The sequence below is a fragment of the Mangifera indica genome, chromosome 15 (assembly GCF_011075055.1).
Source record: "Mangifera indica cultivar Alphonso chromosome 15, CATAS_Mindica_2.1, whole genome shotgun sequence".
In the NCBI taxonomy this organism is placed as follows: Eukaryota; Viridiplantae; Streptophyta; class Magnoliopsida; order Sapindales; family Anacardiaceae; genus Mangifera; species Mangifera indica.
The window spans coordinates 1067403-1082472 of record NC_058151.1 but is presented as its reverse complement, the minus strand read 5'-3'; the positions used below and the strand labels follow the sequence as shown (position 1 = coordinate 1082472).

At 33.2% G+C, this 15070-nt stretch overlaps 2 protein-coding genes across 2 annotated transcripts; one reads left to right on the top strand and one right to left on the bottom strand.

Moving 5' to 3' along the window:
• Positions 1-494: 494 nt before the first annotated feature.
• LOC123198024 (ATP-dependent zinc metalloprotease FTSH 11, chloroplastic/mitochondrial-like) lies at positions 495-9431 on the top strand (the record flags this gene model as incomplete). Its single annotated transcript, XM_044612593.1, is given in 18 exon segments — positions 495-683; positions 685-1169; positions 1263-1416; positions 2142-2234; positions 2443-2528; positions 2693-2816; positions 3025-3144; positions 3522-3572; positions 4235-4296; positions 5499-5556; positions 6089-6214; positions 6314-6394; positions 7124-7253; positions 7387-7535; positions 7986-8267; positions 8531-8620; positions 8700-8753; positions 8954-9431. Coding segments are annotated over 18 exon segments (2490 nt in total), but the record flags the coding sequence as incomplete, so codon positions are not given.
• A 569-nt stretch (positions 9432-10000) lies between these two features.
• Positions 10001-12421, bottom strand: LOC123197336 (abscisic acid receptor PYL8-like). Its single transcript, XM_044611586.1, has 3 exons — positions 12092-12421; positions 11102-11317; positions 10001-10735 (listed from the first exon to the last, which is right to left on the bottom strand). The coding sequence occupies exons 1-3, from the start codon at positions 12236-12238 to the stop codon at positions 10517-10519; spliced, it is 582 nt and encodes a 193-aa protein (XP_044467521.1). The 5' UTR covers positions 12239-12421; the 3' UTR covers positions 10001-10516.
• Between the last annotated feature and the right edge of the window lie 2649 nt (positions 12422-15070).

Below are 15070 nucleotides of genomic sequence, written 5' to 3'. Positions count from 1 at the left end.
GAGTTTAAACTCGAACTCAACTATATATAAACCGAATCAAACTCTAGCTCCATAGTCTGACTTGGATAATCCATAGACCCAATATTATTATGTCAGATTTTCAATATAATATGATAAAATATGATTGAAAATAATACTATTTGTATAACTTTTATATATAAATAATAATTTATTATTAAATAATTAAAAATAAATTAACATTTAACTATAAAATAATACAATATTATTTATACGTGGAAATTATATACAGTTTTATTGTTTCATTAACTACTCACCGAGCTCAGCGACAAAAAATCACCTAGACCAGTGGCATCCTTAATCAGTCTCTCTCACAAAGCCGGTGCCATTTTCAATCAAGATAAGGTTTTAACTGCTAATCCCTCTCTTAATAAACCAATTCTTGTGGCTGTCCTCTCTCTCCCTACTGCTCAGTACAGAGAAACTGAGCGAGCTGAGACTGTTCTACTTCACAAAATAAACCCTAGCGCCAATGACCATCATTCTCCAAGCTTCTCTCCTTTGTAAACCTTCACTCTCTCTCGTTATTCCTCCACCTCACCCTAAACGACACCGTTTTCACCATTCTTCTCCCCTCCTCCACGCCGCCATCGCCACCGCCACTTCTACCACCACCCCAACCGCTTCTTCCACTGCTCTTCCACTTTTACTTATTTATGTTTTCGCTCTCTCCGTCCTTCAATTCCTTGCACATTGCACCCTGACAACGTAGAATCCCAGGATTCTAAATTCTTTAATAATTCTGGTTCCGATTTTCGTGGAGATAATGATAACAGTAATGCCTTGAAACTGGATTCTTCCGAGGTTCCGAATTCGAATTTTCAAGAGACTGCGAACAGTGAGAGTTCGGGAAATGAGTTGAAGGTGGAGGAGACGAATGGTGGGGGCGGTTTAGGTAAAAGTGAAGGGGTGGGTGAGAGTTCGGTAGGAAATGAGGGGGCAAAGAGTAAAATTCCTTTGCTGGTGTTTTTGATGGGCTTGTGGACGAAGATGAAAAGAGGAATTGAGAAAATGATGACCTGGGATTGGTTCAGTTGGTGGCCTTTTTGGCGGCAAGAGAAACGGCTTGAGCAGCTAATAGCTGAAGCTAATGCTAATCCGAAAGATGTTGGCTTGCAGAGCGCTCTCTTAGCTGAACTCAATAAGCACAGGTTCAATTTTTCAAGTTTTATTATTTGTTTTGTTGATTAGAAAATTAAGTATTTTTAATAGCATTTATTTATTTATTTTGTTTTTTTTTTCAGTCCCGAGGCAGTGATCAAACGGTTTGAACAAAGGGAGCATGATGTGGACAGTAGAGGCGTAGCAGAATATCTTCGAGCACTTGTTGCTACTAATGCTATTGCTGAGTATCTTCCAGATGAACAATCTGGCAAGCCTTCTGCTCTTCCTTCATTGGTAATCATCCTTGTTATCATTGTTATTCTTTTCGTCTTTGTAATGATGATGGGAATTCGAATTTGCTTTAGTGTCATTTCTGAAAAGTTCCTCTATCTCAATAAAGTAATGGAGTGTGCCTGAATGTTTATGTAGGGATAGATTTGTTGTAGAGGTTTAAAGAGCTGCTTGAGTTCATATTCATATATTAGGAAATAAATGCATTGTCAGTTCTAAATTTCATTTGCCAGTTGGTTTATGTTTTATGTCGATTGGATTGCTTTGCTTGGAAGTTTTTCTTTTTCTTTTTAATTCTCTAATGTTGTGTTTGAAGCATGGGCAATGAGTCAAAACTTACCTTGCTCGGAACAATGTTTTCATTGTTCTGAAATTATTTTTTTGGTGAAGAGGCATTAAGGGGCATTGTTTTGAAATTATTTTTTTGAAATTATTTCATTTGCCCATGTTTTCACATTGCCCCTTAATGCCTTGGTGAAGAGGCATTGTTTTGAAATTATTTTTTTGAAATTATTTCATTTGCCCATGTTTTCACATTGCCATGAATTTGTTTTATTTGGCAGTACAACTCTTGAACTGGATTTTTATTTGACTGGATCTGTTATCATGGTCATAGTCCTTTCTTTTAATAGGGTTCCCTCATTTTTGTGCCTCTTCCCTGAAGATTCTTTCATATCCTGACTATGTGACTTTTTTGTATCTAATTAATTTCATTTTTTTTCTTTTAGTTGCAAGAATTGAAGCAACGAGCATCAGGGAACACAGATGAGCCCTTTTTGAACCCTGGCATATCTGAGAAGCAGCCATTGCATGTGGTGATGGTAAGTCTCAAAACAAGAGTAGATGTTCTTCCTGGGAGGAAAAACATAGGTGGCTCTGATAAGATTGTTGGAAATCCCATAGTTATATTATGTCAAACAATAATTGTTGTCAGTTCTCCACCTTTGTATTTCCTATTTGTTGCTCCCTTTTTCTCATTGTGTGTGCTTTCAATGTTTGGATTCTAAATTATGTGATATCTTCAATCAGGTTGACCCAAAAGTGTCAAACAAATCTCGATTTGCTCAAGAGCTTATCTCAACTATCTTATTCACCGTAGCTGTTGGATTATTATGGTATGAGTCTTTCGGTTTACTTAATGTACTTTTACTTTATCATTATCCTCTATAAATATGAAAATCATAATAAAAGACAAGTTCTCTCTCGCTCATGCTGTCAAAGTTGTTGGTGGTTGCTTGACTCCTAGAGGTTACTATTATCAATTAAGAACTATTTTCAGGTTAATGGGTGCTGCTGCCCTCCAAAAGTACATAGGAAGCTTGGGTGGAATAGGAACTTCAGGTGTTGGTTCAAGTTCTTCTTATACTCCAAAGGATTTAAATAAAGAAGTAATTCCAGAGAAGGTAAAAGTTAAAGTTCTGAGCTTGTAAAGCTGGTTTCCTCAAGACCATCTGTAGGAATGCCCTCACTCATACTTCTTATAAGTGGTACTTAAGCATCATATGAAACATTGAAATGATCTGCAACCATTCACGTTCATGTTCAGTTTTGTATTTAAGATATGACTTGGTCATGACCCTCCATCCTGTTCCTGCTTTGGCTCTCTTCCAGAATGTTAAAACATTCAAGGATGTCAAGGGTTGTGATGATGCAAAACAAGAGCTCGTGGAAGTAGTAGAGTATCTGAAAAACCCATCAAAGTTTACTCGCCTTGGTGGGAAGTTGCCTAAGGTTTGTGCAAGGTTTTTTCTTTCTTTTTTTGTTTTTTTCTTTTGTGTCTGTGTGAATAATTTTTTTCATTAAATTCTTTTTTTAGTGCTTCAGTTCAATAGCATGATCTTCACTTTTGATAGTTTAATGTTTTATGTTGATTTGGTGACATTTAGATGCAAAGAAAATTTTATATATATATATATAAATATAGATATAATATTTCAAGGAACCTGCTGTTAAGCTTTGTTTTTCTTATGCATTTTCAAAAAGCAGTGAAGCGTAAATGGTTTCTTGCTTACTTGTGAGGTTAAATAACTTTATTATCAAATTTGTATTTAGGTTCTCCAATTATGTGATAGATTGTTTTAAATACCGGTCTTACATGTACTTTGCAGGGAATTCTTTTGACTGGAGCACCTGGAACAGGAAAAACTCTGCTTGCAAAGGTGAGGTATTTCTTTTGTACTCTCCTGAATTGTTTTTATCTGTTAAGGGGTTTTAGTTTTCATGTGTTAAATTGTTTTGTTACCTGTTAAGGGTTTTAGTTTTTCATAAGCCAGTTGTTTATTCCTGTTTAGGGACTTTAGGTTTAATGTGCTAAATTGTTTTTTTACCTGTTAAGGGTTTTAGTTTTCATGAGCCAGTTTTTTGTACCTGCTAAGGGGTTTTAGGTCTCAAGTTTTGTGCCAAAGCTAGTACATTCCTGCGCATGTTTTGTGCATGATTGATCTTTTGTTTCTCTGTTTGTAACTGTATCTGGTCACTGTTCTCATAAGTGGTTATGTAGTTACACATATCAACATATTTTTAGTTTTTCCTTGTGTAGCTTTAACGTATGAAATGAATAAGTATTTATCGAAGATGAAAAAAGTGAAAAAACATGCATGTGTGAATTGTAATGGCAATCCTCATTTCACAAAAATTGGGCATTCAGTATCCTTTTGGAAACAACTTGTGTGGATGTGTTCCTTGACATTTTTCCATTTGTCAATTTAGGTTCCTTTACATTTGTTTAAATATTTTAACTTTCACATATTAAACCTTTTGATTTGATAGTAGTTTTTTTTTTTTTTTTTTCAAAATGGTTTCACAATTGTTGAACCTGAAGGCTATTGCTGGAGAAGCTGGGGTACCATTTTTTTATAGAGCAGGATCTGAATTTGAGGAAATGTAAGCCATCTTTTGCTTTGATTTTTCTGCTTCGTTAATCTTCATTTTCTATATCGCCTTGTTAATCTGGTAATATTTTATCTTGGGCAAAACATGCATAGGTAGGGTTGTATGTGTTTTAGCTTTAATATTAAGTACTAATAAAATAACAACAGTATACTTTAAGTGTTGTCAGGAGGTGTAGTTTTTCCTTGATGAAAGTTGTGTTTATTTTTCCATACCACTGTAGGAAGATATCATTTTAGATATTGCTATGCATCATCCAATCTTCCTTTTTAGTTATTCTGCCATTCCCTCAAAACCTCCATTTCTTATAGGAAACCCTAAATTTTCAGCTTTGCTCGTATACTCTTTCTGAGAATTTGTATACCCACTTTGAGTATACAAATGGGTACACAGTTGATGTGTGTCATCATGTGATTAGATGATTTTGAATTAAAGATAAAGTAACATCCAGTCACATAATGACACATATAAATGTGTACTCAAGGTGGATACACATAGTATTGCTCTTAAAAACAATTGATTATTTAATTGTTGAAGGATAAAAAGTCCTTGTTATGAAATAGGGTGTTAAAAGACATTTAACGAGAAATTACTGTGTGTGATGAATTCTCAGAAATTTAACAAATCTGTTAATCTCTGTGGGAGAATTTTGGCATTATAAAATGTCAGACTTTGTTGATTTCTCACAAACTTATTATTGCAATTCAGATCTTACAGATCCGCATATTGGTTCTAATATTGGCATCCTCTTTTGGCTATGCCTAAGGTTGTGCAGTGCGACTAGTTTATTAATGTCTATCAACACAATTTTAGGGTATTCCATTTGCTTTTGGGCCAGTAAAGAGCGAAAAGTGTGTATTGGATTATTCTTTCAAATGGTAACTAAAATCAGCCACTAGCTTTGGCTTTTACATTTGAGTAATATTATGCAAAAATGAAGCAGGGATGAAACTTTTACATGGTTATGTTTCTCATTGTACAACTTGTAACTATGGGAACTACTAGTCTGAAAATTGATTTCAACTTCAACAGTTCAATGTGTGAGCTTTACCATGTGTGTATGCTCTCATGCTGAGGGAATTGAAATTACTTGAATCTGGGACTTATCTAGTAGTATTCATGAATTAACAACTCATTGATAAGAGAAAGAAAATGCATGCTAGTGATGCTGAGTCTTTTTCGTATTTATTTGGCAGGTTTGTTGGTGTTGGTGCCCGACGTGTGAGGTCCTTATTTCAAGCAGCTAAAAAGAAGGTTTGTTGTTTTCAGGCATTTATTCAGTCAAGGTGCTGGAAAATCAAAAAGTAAATAAAGAGAGACGGAGGAAATTATATTTGAAGAAAATATGAATTTTTTTTTTAAACAACCATTACTGCATATAAATATAAAATTTTAATTATGCTTCTATTTGGTTCTTGAGGATTGTGTAGAAGTCAGAAAGTCAGATATAAGTGGTATTGAGACATGTGCAATGTCTTTTTCCTTGATTGTTTCAAGTTGCTAATGTATTTTATTGAATATACTTACCCAAAGAAAAGGTTTCTGATGGCAATTTTCAAATGAAGCCTTGTTCTGAAGATAGAGAGGTTGGAACTACCTTTTTATTTTAAGGGAAACTATAATGCTGCAAAATGGCCAGTGAAGTATATGTCCATAGCTATCTGTGTAATTGGGCCATTTTGGTATCATGATTAGTTTCTGAATTTGTTAATGTCACAATTGTTTACTTAAATTCTGTGGTTTATTTCTTTCATCATGTGATATTACATTAATTTATGTTTTATAGGCACCTAGCATCATCTTTATCGACGAAATAGATGCTGTTGGATCCACAAGAAAACAATGGGAAGGCCACACCAAGAAAACATTGCATCAACTACTTGTTGAAATGGATGGTTTTGAACAGAATGAGGTGCATTTAACTATCTTGCTGTATGAACGAGTTTCTATACAGTGATGTTATCTTTATTTCTTCTTAGAAAAGAAATTCATGTAACTTTATTGCCCACAGGGAATAATCTTGATGGCTGCAACAAATTTTCCTGACATTCTTGATCCTGCTTTGACAAGGCCTGGTAGATTTGACAGGCATGTAAGTTTTATATCTCATATTTCTTTGATTTTTAAATTGACTTGTGAATAAACTGAAGATTGTGCTGTAGAAATTTTTAGTTTGCTTAAATGCTATAAAACATCTGAAGTACGTGTATTGCACTGGTTCCATCCTTATCAAATGTTTCTGCATTTTAGCTGAATCCATGTCTTATCATTAAGGCAATACCAGGTGAAACTTCTTGAACTTATGGTGACACTAGAGATATTGTCCAATAGCATTCTTTCAGTCTATCATACTTGAATGCACTTCAAGTTGTGTGAAGCATACAGCCATGCTTTGGCTTATTTACGCCAACCTTCCTGTACATGGAAATGTCACCTGGGCTCCCAAAAGTTGATCATTGTAACCACAGGCATGTGTCTCTTGTGGGAATAAGTTGTCTGTACTAGGAACTTTTTTACTTTTTTGGCAAATTCGATCTTTTAAATATCCAAAACCTACTATTTTTCTTTTAGAAAGTGTGTAAATTTTAACTTCAATGATTTTTTGTGAACATTCCTGACAGAATGTTGATCTTTTGGTTCAGTGATTGTGAAGTTTTTGGATTAGGTTCTGAGATTATGGACGGTAATTGAATGAATATAACCACATTTTAATTCTCATGGTGATGAGTCAATTTAGGTTGTCTGCTCTAGTCTATCAATATATATTTGAAATTAATTTCTTTGCTTCTGGAGAGAGAGAACTGAGGCAACCCACTTTTAGATTGTTGTTTCAAATCCTGACGTCCGAGGTCGGCAAGAAATTTTGGAGCTGTATCTTCAGGATAAACCTTTGGCAGAGGATGTAGATGTTAAATCAATTGCCAGAGGTACCCCTGGATTCAATGGAGCAGGTAAATTTCCTTTCATTCAACTAAAGTACCATTTTTCTTGCTATAAATGGCATGGAACATATGTGTTTCTCATGCATTCTGTACATGTGTTGCCAATGAATTTTCACCTCATCTTTCTTTTCTTTCCATTCAGATCTTGCAAATTTGGTAAACATTGCTGCCATTAAAGCTGCTGTTGAAGGTTTGGAGAAGTTAACGGCCACTGAGTTGGAGTATGCTAAAGACAGGATACTCATGGGTACTGAGCGTAAAACTATGTTCATATCAGAAGAGTCAAAGAAGGTATTTTATGCATCTATTTGAGATGAAAGATCCTGGCTTCATGCAGTCTTTCAAATGTCTATTCCACTAATAAGTTCAATTATGTGTGCCCTTTATCCTTAATTCATAGCCCAAGTATTCTTGGGGGTTAAACCAATATTTCCTTCTGGAGTCATTTCTAAGTACTTCAGAGAGATTTGTGTGGTGAAGACTCAGGATAAAATTTCATTCAGGCTTGCTCTTTAATGAATTTTTCCATCATAAGATTTTGTTGAGATGAATTCATCATAGTTGGCCTGTGGCAATTATACTAGTTGTGTGCTTCTTATTTCAAACTAAATTATTGGTAGAATTAATTTAGAAGCTTATGGATAGTCGGCTCTGTGATAATGTAAAATGATCCATGCATTTCAGCATCAATTCATGATTGCATTTCAGCATTTCATAATGGATTGATATGTGTTATATCAGCTCACAGCATATCATGAGAGTGGTCATGCAATTGTTGCTTTCAACACCGAGGGTGCACATCCAATTCACAAGGCAACAATCATGCCGCGTGGGTCTGCATTAGGAATGGTTACCCAGCTCCCTTCAAGTGATGAGACATCAATCAGCAAGAAGCAGCTTTTAGCTCGTCTTGATGTTTGTATGGGGGGAAGGGCTGCCGAGGAACTCATCTTTGGTCAGGACCATGTCACAACTGGTGCAAGTAGTGATCTTCACACAGCTACAGAGCTTGCCCAGTACATGGTATAGTCTAAAGTCCTTTGTCCATGATTTGAAAAACTAGCTGATTTTTTTTCAATATTTCAGGATAACATTGAAATTAAATGCCACTGTTTCCATTTAAACTCAAAAGTGGTTGGTGTGATTCATCATATGTGTTTACTTTCCAAATTGTTTTAGAAATAAGAATTCAAAATATTCAGGAACTTTCATTTATTTCTACATGATTAAAATTAGTTTGTTTTGATTCAATCCATTGATACTAAAGTTATCTTTTTTTGTCACAGGTATCAAATTGTGGGATGAGTGATGCAATTGGACCTGTTAACATCAAAGAACGGCCAAGCTCAGAAATGCAATCACGAATTGATGCTGAAGTATGTCTGGAAATTTAGCCTCTTATGTTTAAGCTATGATAATAGCTTTTCAATCTGATTTACTTGATTGGTTCTGCAGGTCGTGAAACTCTTAAGAGAAGGATACGAACGTGTAAAGGCCCTATTAAAGAAGGTTAGTTAATGAAAACTGTTGGCTTCTTTGTCTTTGGAGAGGAGAAATAATCTGTCCTATAATATGCTTTATATATTTGATTTGTTTGGAAATTTTGTCCACAAAACCAGCAAGCTGGCACAATGAATTTAACTTCTTATGAATGTTTTGAAAATTCTGCACTCTGTGATACTTTCTGATATCATCATTGTTGATATCAGCATGAGAAGGCGTTACATGCACTAGCAAATGCACTCTTAGAGTACGAGACACTGAGCTCGGAGGAAATAAAGCGCATTCTTCTTCCTTACCAAGAAGGACGGCTCCCTGAGCAACAAGTAGAACAGGCAGAAGAAGGAGAGCTTATATTGGCTTAGGCATGGATCTTTATTGGGTCAGGTTTGAGTTTGAGGGAGCTTTGTACAGCATATTAGAAGCAGCACAGGTGATTATTTATACAAATCTGATGCAAAATTTCTTCCTATATTGTTTTCATTGTAAAGACGCGCTATAGGAATTCTATTTGTAGGCTGCTAGACTTGGAAACAACTAACTCCCCTGCCCTAACAGCCAACCAAAAATGGTAGAAAATCATGTATCATGTGTTCAATCATTTGTAGTATTTGAACCTTTCCCCATTATGGGTCAAATTTTGAATTATAGCAATAATTTAAGATTATAGAAAACCTTTTTTTTTTTTTTAATTATGATTTTTGGTGATCTAAAGTTCAATAGATGGATTCGAAGCCACTGCAATTATTTTAAAGACCTGTCTTTGCAATGAAACAAAGGTGAAATAACCATTTCTTTTAACTGAAATTGTAAGTTTCTACCTCTTTTCTTTCTAGGCAAAGGTTGACTAGACATATTTAAAGGACTTCCTAAAGTCAAAGGATGACTTGACATATTTTAAGGCAAATTTTATGGACCTCGTTTGGTAGTTGAATCTCATTTGAAGAATGTTAGATGAGTTCCATATAAACGTAGATTCAAATCAGACCAAATTCAGGCTTTATTCAAGTTTAGATCAAATTCATAATATATAGTTTAAATTTGTTCAAGTTAATACATGATATCATCAAAGAGTTAAAACTTAGATCCACAAAGTAAATACTATTTTTGAAAAAATGAACAATATTATCATTAGAATGAACAATATTATTGGATTTAAGAAGGAAAAACCAACTCGAGCTAAATTAAAGCTCTGGCGATCAATGTTTGAGTTGCACGGTGGATTCAAGCTAAGCTTGAATCAGATTCATCCCCAATTGCATTCAAATGTATAGTTCTTTATAAGGGTAACACACTAATACATTATGTATTAACATATAAGTCCTAACAGATAGACATGTCTTCATATAATTGGATGAGCATAGTCTAGATCAACCAACTTTTCCTTACGACTGCTATGCTAGGTACTAAAAACATGAAAATGAAACAAAAACTTACAAGATCTAAAGTCTTTCCAGTACATTTTATATACACACATAGATAAAGTAAAAAGCATGGACAAAATTCTGGAAAATACAGAAAACTTTTTTCATCATGTAAGAGTGAAACCTTTTATAAGAGCCTGTGGTTCCTGACCTACTTCAGACACTGAACATGCTCCAAAAAAAAAAAAACAAAGACACAACATAACTAAAGGAAAATGTGTGCATGTAGTTGACGAAACAAGTACTAATGCCAGTCCGTCTCCAAAGCCTTCGAGATATGAAAGCCTCAAAAGCTTCATCCTTGGCAACCGTAGCATTCCATATCAATGCTCTCATCCCTACACTTTCTTACATCCGATCAATGGGTTCAGTCCTATCCTGCACTGCAAGCCGCTCAGAGACATCAGCAAGTGATTTGAGATTGCACTTGATTAAAGCTTCAACGAAGTAGCATGTATCATCCTTGGTATTCCCTTCCGGGACATCCACCACAAACGACTCAAGCACAAATGTCCCAGGCCTTCCATCTATGATCTCTGGATGAAGGGAAATGACTGAAGAGTAGTTCTGAGAAGGGAAAGCCAAGACAGTCAGAAACAAAGGCAGATTCAAGATAATTGCATGAAAAAAACAGAACCACAAACTTAGGAATCAGAAGGTAAAAACTAGATAACAAAGTAGCAAGCTTTAGCAAGGAACTTTTAGGCTTCAGGTTTCGGTAAAAATTGTAAACTAAAGCTTCTCAAAGTATGTCAGCAGAGAAAAAACCAACCTTGTGGCCAAGAACATAAACTTGTCATTCTAGTTAAAATCAATACACAAGAACTTACACATTACAATGCAAAAGACACAATAACCCCATGTACTTTGTCGACACAAGTAAACTTGATCTAAGAAAATTACTTAATCGAAAGAGGCGAAAAAGATGAATACCCTGAGTCTGTGATCCCCGCCAATAATCCTGATTCTGAGAACATGTTCTACATCATCAAGAAGTTCTAGTCGTTCGGTACTCGTGGTGGCCGGAAGACCAGACTTTACATCCACTTCTCGCAGACTCCCGATCTCAAGGTTTCCCTGCACAACACACCGACTGATAAAAGGCTTGTACTTCTGCGGTTGATCGAACCTCCTCACCAAAGACCATACCTAAAAAAGAAATTTTCCAGATTTGTGATGCATCTCTTTTGAAGAGCAACTCAAGAAATGCAGTAACTTGCTGAATTTTAACAAAAACAGCTTTCAAGCTCTATAATTTTGGAAGAACAAGTAATTTCTACGTCAATCAAAAGTCATTTATCAACTGTCCCAATCCTAAGGCATATTCTTGATTAATTTAGCATCTCTAACTCCAACCATGCATTTGGTAGGTTAAAGAACAAGAATTTGGAGCCATATGTTTTCTTTTTTCCATTTCCGAGAATCTCCAAAGCGAGAAACTTAAAATTTCAGAAGATAACCTTTTCCTTTTCATTTTCTCGGTAACCAAACAAACTATATAATCAGAACTTGCAGAGAACCCATTGCATGCCATAATCATACCTCACAAAAGCCTTGAGAAACCTATTGAATCAATTAAAAAGCCAGAACCCAATACACCTATTCACTAAAATCAGCAAGAATACATCAAACCCACATCAGATTCAAACAATAAACAAATCTTTCAAAAACAACACAGATCAAGATCAACTACTCTCACACAGAACAAGTCAAACATCCAAAAACTTGAACAAAAAAACAACTGAATCTCACTAAAAGAAACCACAAATCCAAAACCCATCAATCCCACATTGAAAACCACAGAACCCAGATTTCAAGATCGAAACTTGAACCAATTAGAATGAACTTTTCAAACATTCATACATAAAATCTTTAAAAAAAATTAACACACACAAAAATCAATAAATAAAACAAACATATTACTAGATGAACAGGAGCCCTGATGTGCTTGGTGAGAACATCACTACACTGATGATCAGCCACATCGTGCGTATGATGTCTTCTAATATGCTCACTTTCATCAGCTCCTCCAAAGATGTTTCCATTATTATTATTTTCATTGCCATTCATTTTTGCCTCTCAGATTCTACCTACAGATTTTGTTCTCAGAAACTGTATAGCTTTTTTCAGTTTGTTTCTATGAAACAAGAACAACAAGCAGAAGAGGAAGAAGAAGAAGAAAGTATCTTCTTTTTTATATCTATCATCTCATTCTCATCACCTGGCCAAAATCCATAAAATACCAACGCCAACTACAAATATCATTTCTTATAAATAACCATTTCTGTTTTGTAATCTAGCTACTTTGGAATTTCACCCTGGTTTGCAATTATCTACGGATGTGCCATTATTTTGTCGTCTTCTTACAACTCGTCTCTTTTTGATGACAGTGCCTTTAGTGTTTACTTGGTAAATTAGTTCTTACGGTCCCGGAATGGGTTGGATTCGAGCTACCTCACTTGGGTCGGAATCCATGCTTAGCTCAAACCAATTGAATTGTAGATACGGTTTTAGTTTAAATTTAATTTATTTGTTTCTCAGATAATATTATTCATCTTCTAATTATATAATTTATCTTTTAATAATATTATTTATTTTATTGATTTTATTTTATAATTAAATTTATAATATAAATAATTAAAACCTTAATATTATCTTTTTACTAATTTTATTTTATCCAAATGAAATAATAAAATATAATAATTATTATATTATTATATAATTAATAATTTAATAATTATTTTAACCTTAATTCAATCCACTTGCGAATAAAGAAATATTACTCATTAAAAATCTATCTGTATTTATTATAATTTTATTTAATTTTATGTCAATTAAAATCCATTCTTCCATCACTCATGTGACCCCACACTGTCAATATAAGAACTGTCGCCACGCGCTCGGGAGGGAGACGTGAAAAGCAATCTTCTTTATTCTTAGCCCAAATTGCTTTTACAAGGAAAAAAACCGTACAAATTGACTGCAGCTTCAGCAAGCGCGGCGCAGCCTTACCCCAAAAGGCGTAAAACAAATGGCATGGCTCTCAATAAAGTTTCGAGAGTGACACCACGCGTTCGGTAAGAGCGTTAAAGTACTTTGTTGGTCAAAAATATCTTAAGTCGGCTACGGAAACGTGCTCGGAAGGTTAGATGCACGTGACGCGCTTTAGATCCTTGCGCTTCGCGTGCATACGTACGGTAAAATTGGTCCATCAGCTTCTTATATTGCACTTTCAAAAAATTAATTTTAAAAAATAGAAAATATTAGTTTGTAAAAGAGAATAGTTTTTTTAATGAGATAATTATTTATGTAATAAATTTATATGTATATTTTTTTAATATATAATTTATATATATAAGTAATATATATAATTATATGATTCAATAATTTTTAATTAAAAATAAAATAATATTAATCACATGATAATACATAATTTATATACTAAAATTATATCAAAAGACTTACACACATAATATTGTTTTTATTTATGATATGAATTTTTGTTAATTTTTAATTATTTTGTTAATTTTTTAATTATAGTTTGTTTGAGATGAATAATTTTGTGGAAGTTTAAAAAGATATAAAATATTAAAATACGATAAAACACACAAATTTCTGATACGTAATCTTTTATTTAATTCATACGTTATAATAAATATAGTTATAGAATGTGTTATTAAAATAATATTATGACAAAGCACACGTTTTTAATATGTAATTTTTCATTTAACTCATACGATATAATGAAGATGGTTATAAAATAACTCATCAAAGTAATATTATGAAAAAACACGTATTTCTAATAGGTAATCTTTTATTTAATTCATATGTTGTAATAAATATAGTTACTGAATGTGTTATCAAAGTAATATTACAACAAAATTATTATATATAAAAAGATTTTTCACTGTTATCGCTTAGATGTGACTGATATTATACTTGATTTTCATTCTCAGATTCGACATTGATCTATAAAGAGTCACTTTTGGTCAATCGATTATCAAATTGGTTGTATAATGATTAGACCGATGAATTCATTTAAAGATGATTTTGTCTATTTAATTTCGTTTAAATACATTGTTTTAACTCTTTTTCCGCATCAATCTTGTTTATTTTTGTCTTCATTTGTGTTAATTTTCTTTGTTATAGATTCCCTCAATGTTGATCTTGTTATTTTTTACTATTGTCAATATTTAACTTATCTTTGAGTAGATTATACACAATTAAGTAATACCATATATATTTACAAGTAGATATTATTTATTATAAATAATATATTATCATTTAATTATATAATATAAATATTTATTTAATTTTTAATTTAAAATTATTTAATTAAATAAGACCATATCAATCCAATAATATTTACCCGCTAATGCGTGGAGTATTACTTTATATATTTTAAATAATAAGTTACAGAGATTGGATTTTTATGAGGATAATTTGGTAACGTGAATTCATAGTGTGCGTAATGGCTTTATTGTAAATAAGTTGATGATGATGGAACTTTAACGAGGGAAATAAATTAATTAAGTAAACTTTTAGTAATTTTAAGGGCAAAAAGGACTTATCTCCACTCAAAGATTAGTATTTTTTTTTAATTTTTATCTATTAATTTTCAAAAAACTAAATAATTCACCGATCTGTTAATTTTTAAAATTAATATTAGAGATAAAATTATTATTTAATAAATATGTTAAAAAAACTACAAATTTAATTATATTTTTTTCTAATGGTTTCGATGGTAACTCTCAGATAATATAAACCTTAGGATAATTTTTCAAACCTTAGATAAAGGGTGAGGAGAAAATTGGTAATGTAGAAGCTACGAGGGTTTTGGAGGTGGGGGAGGAAGGAGTGATTAATTTTTTATGTGACAAAAAAATCTTATATTTTTTTTTT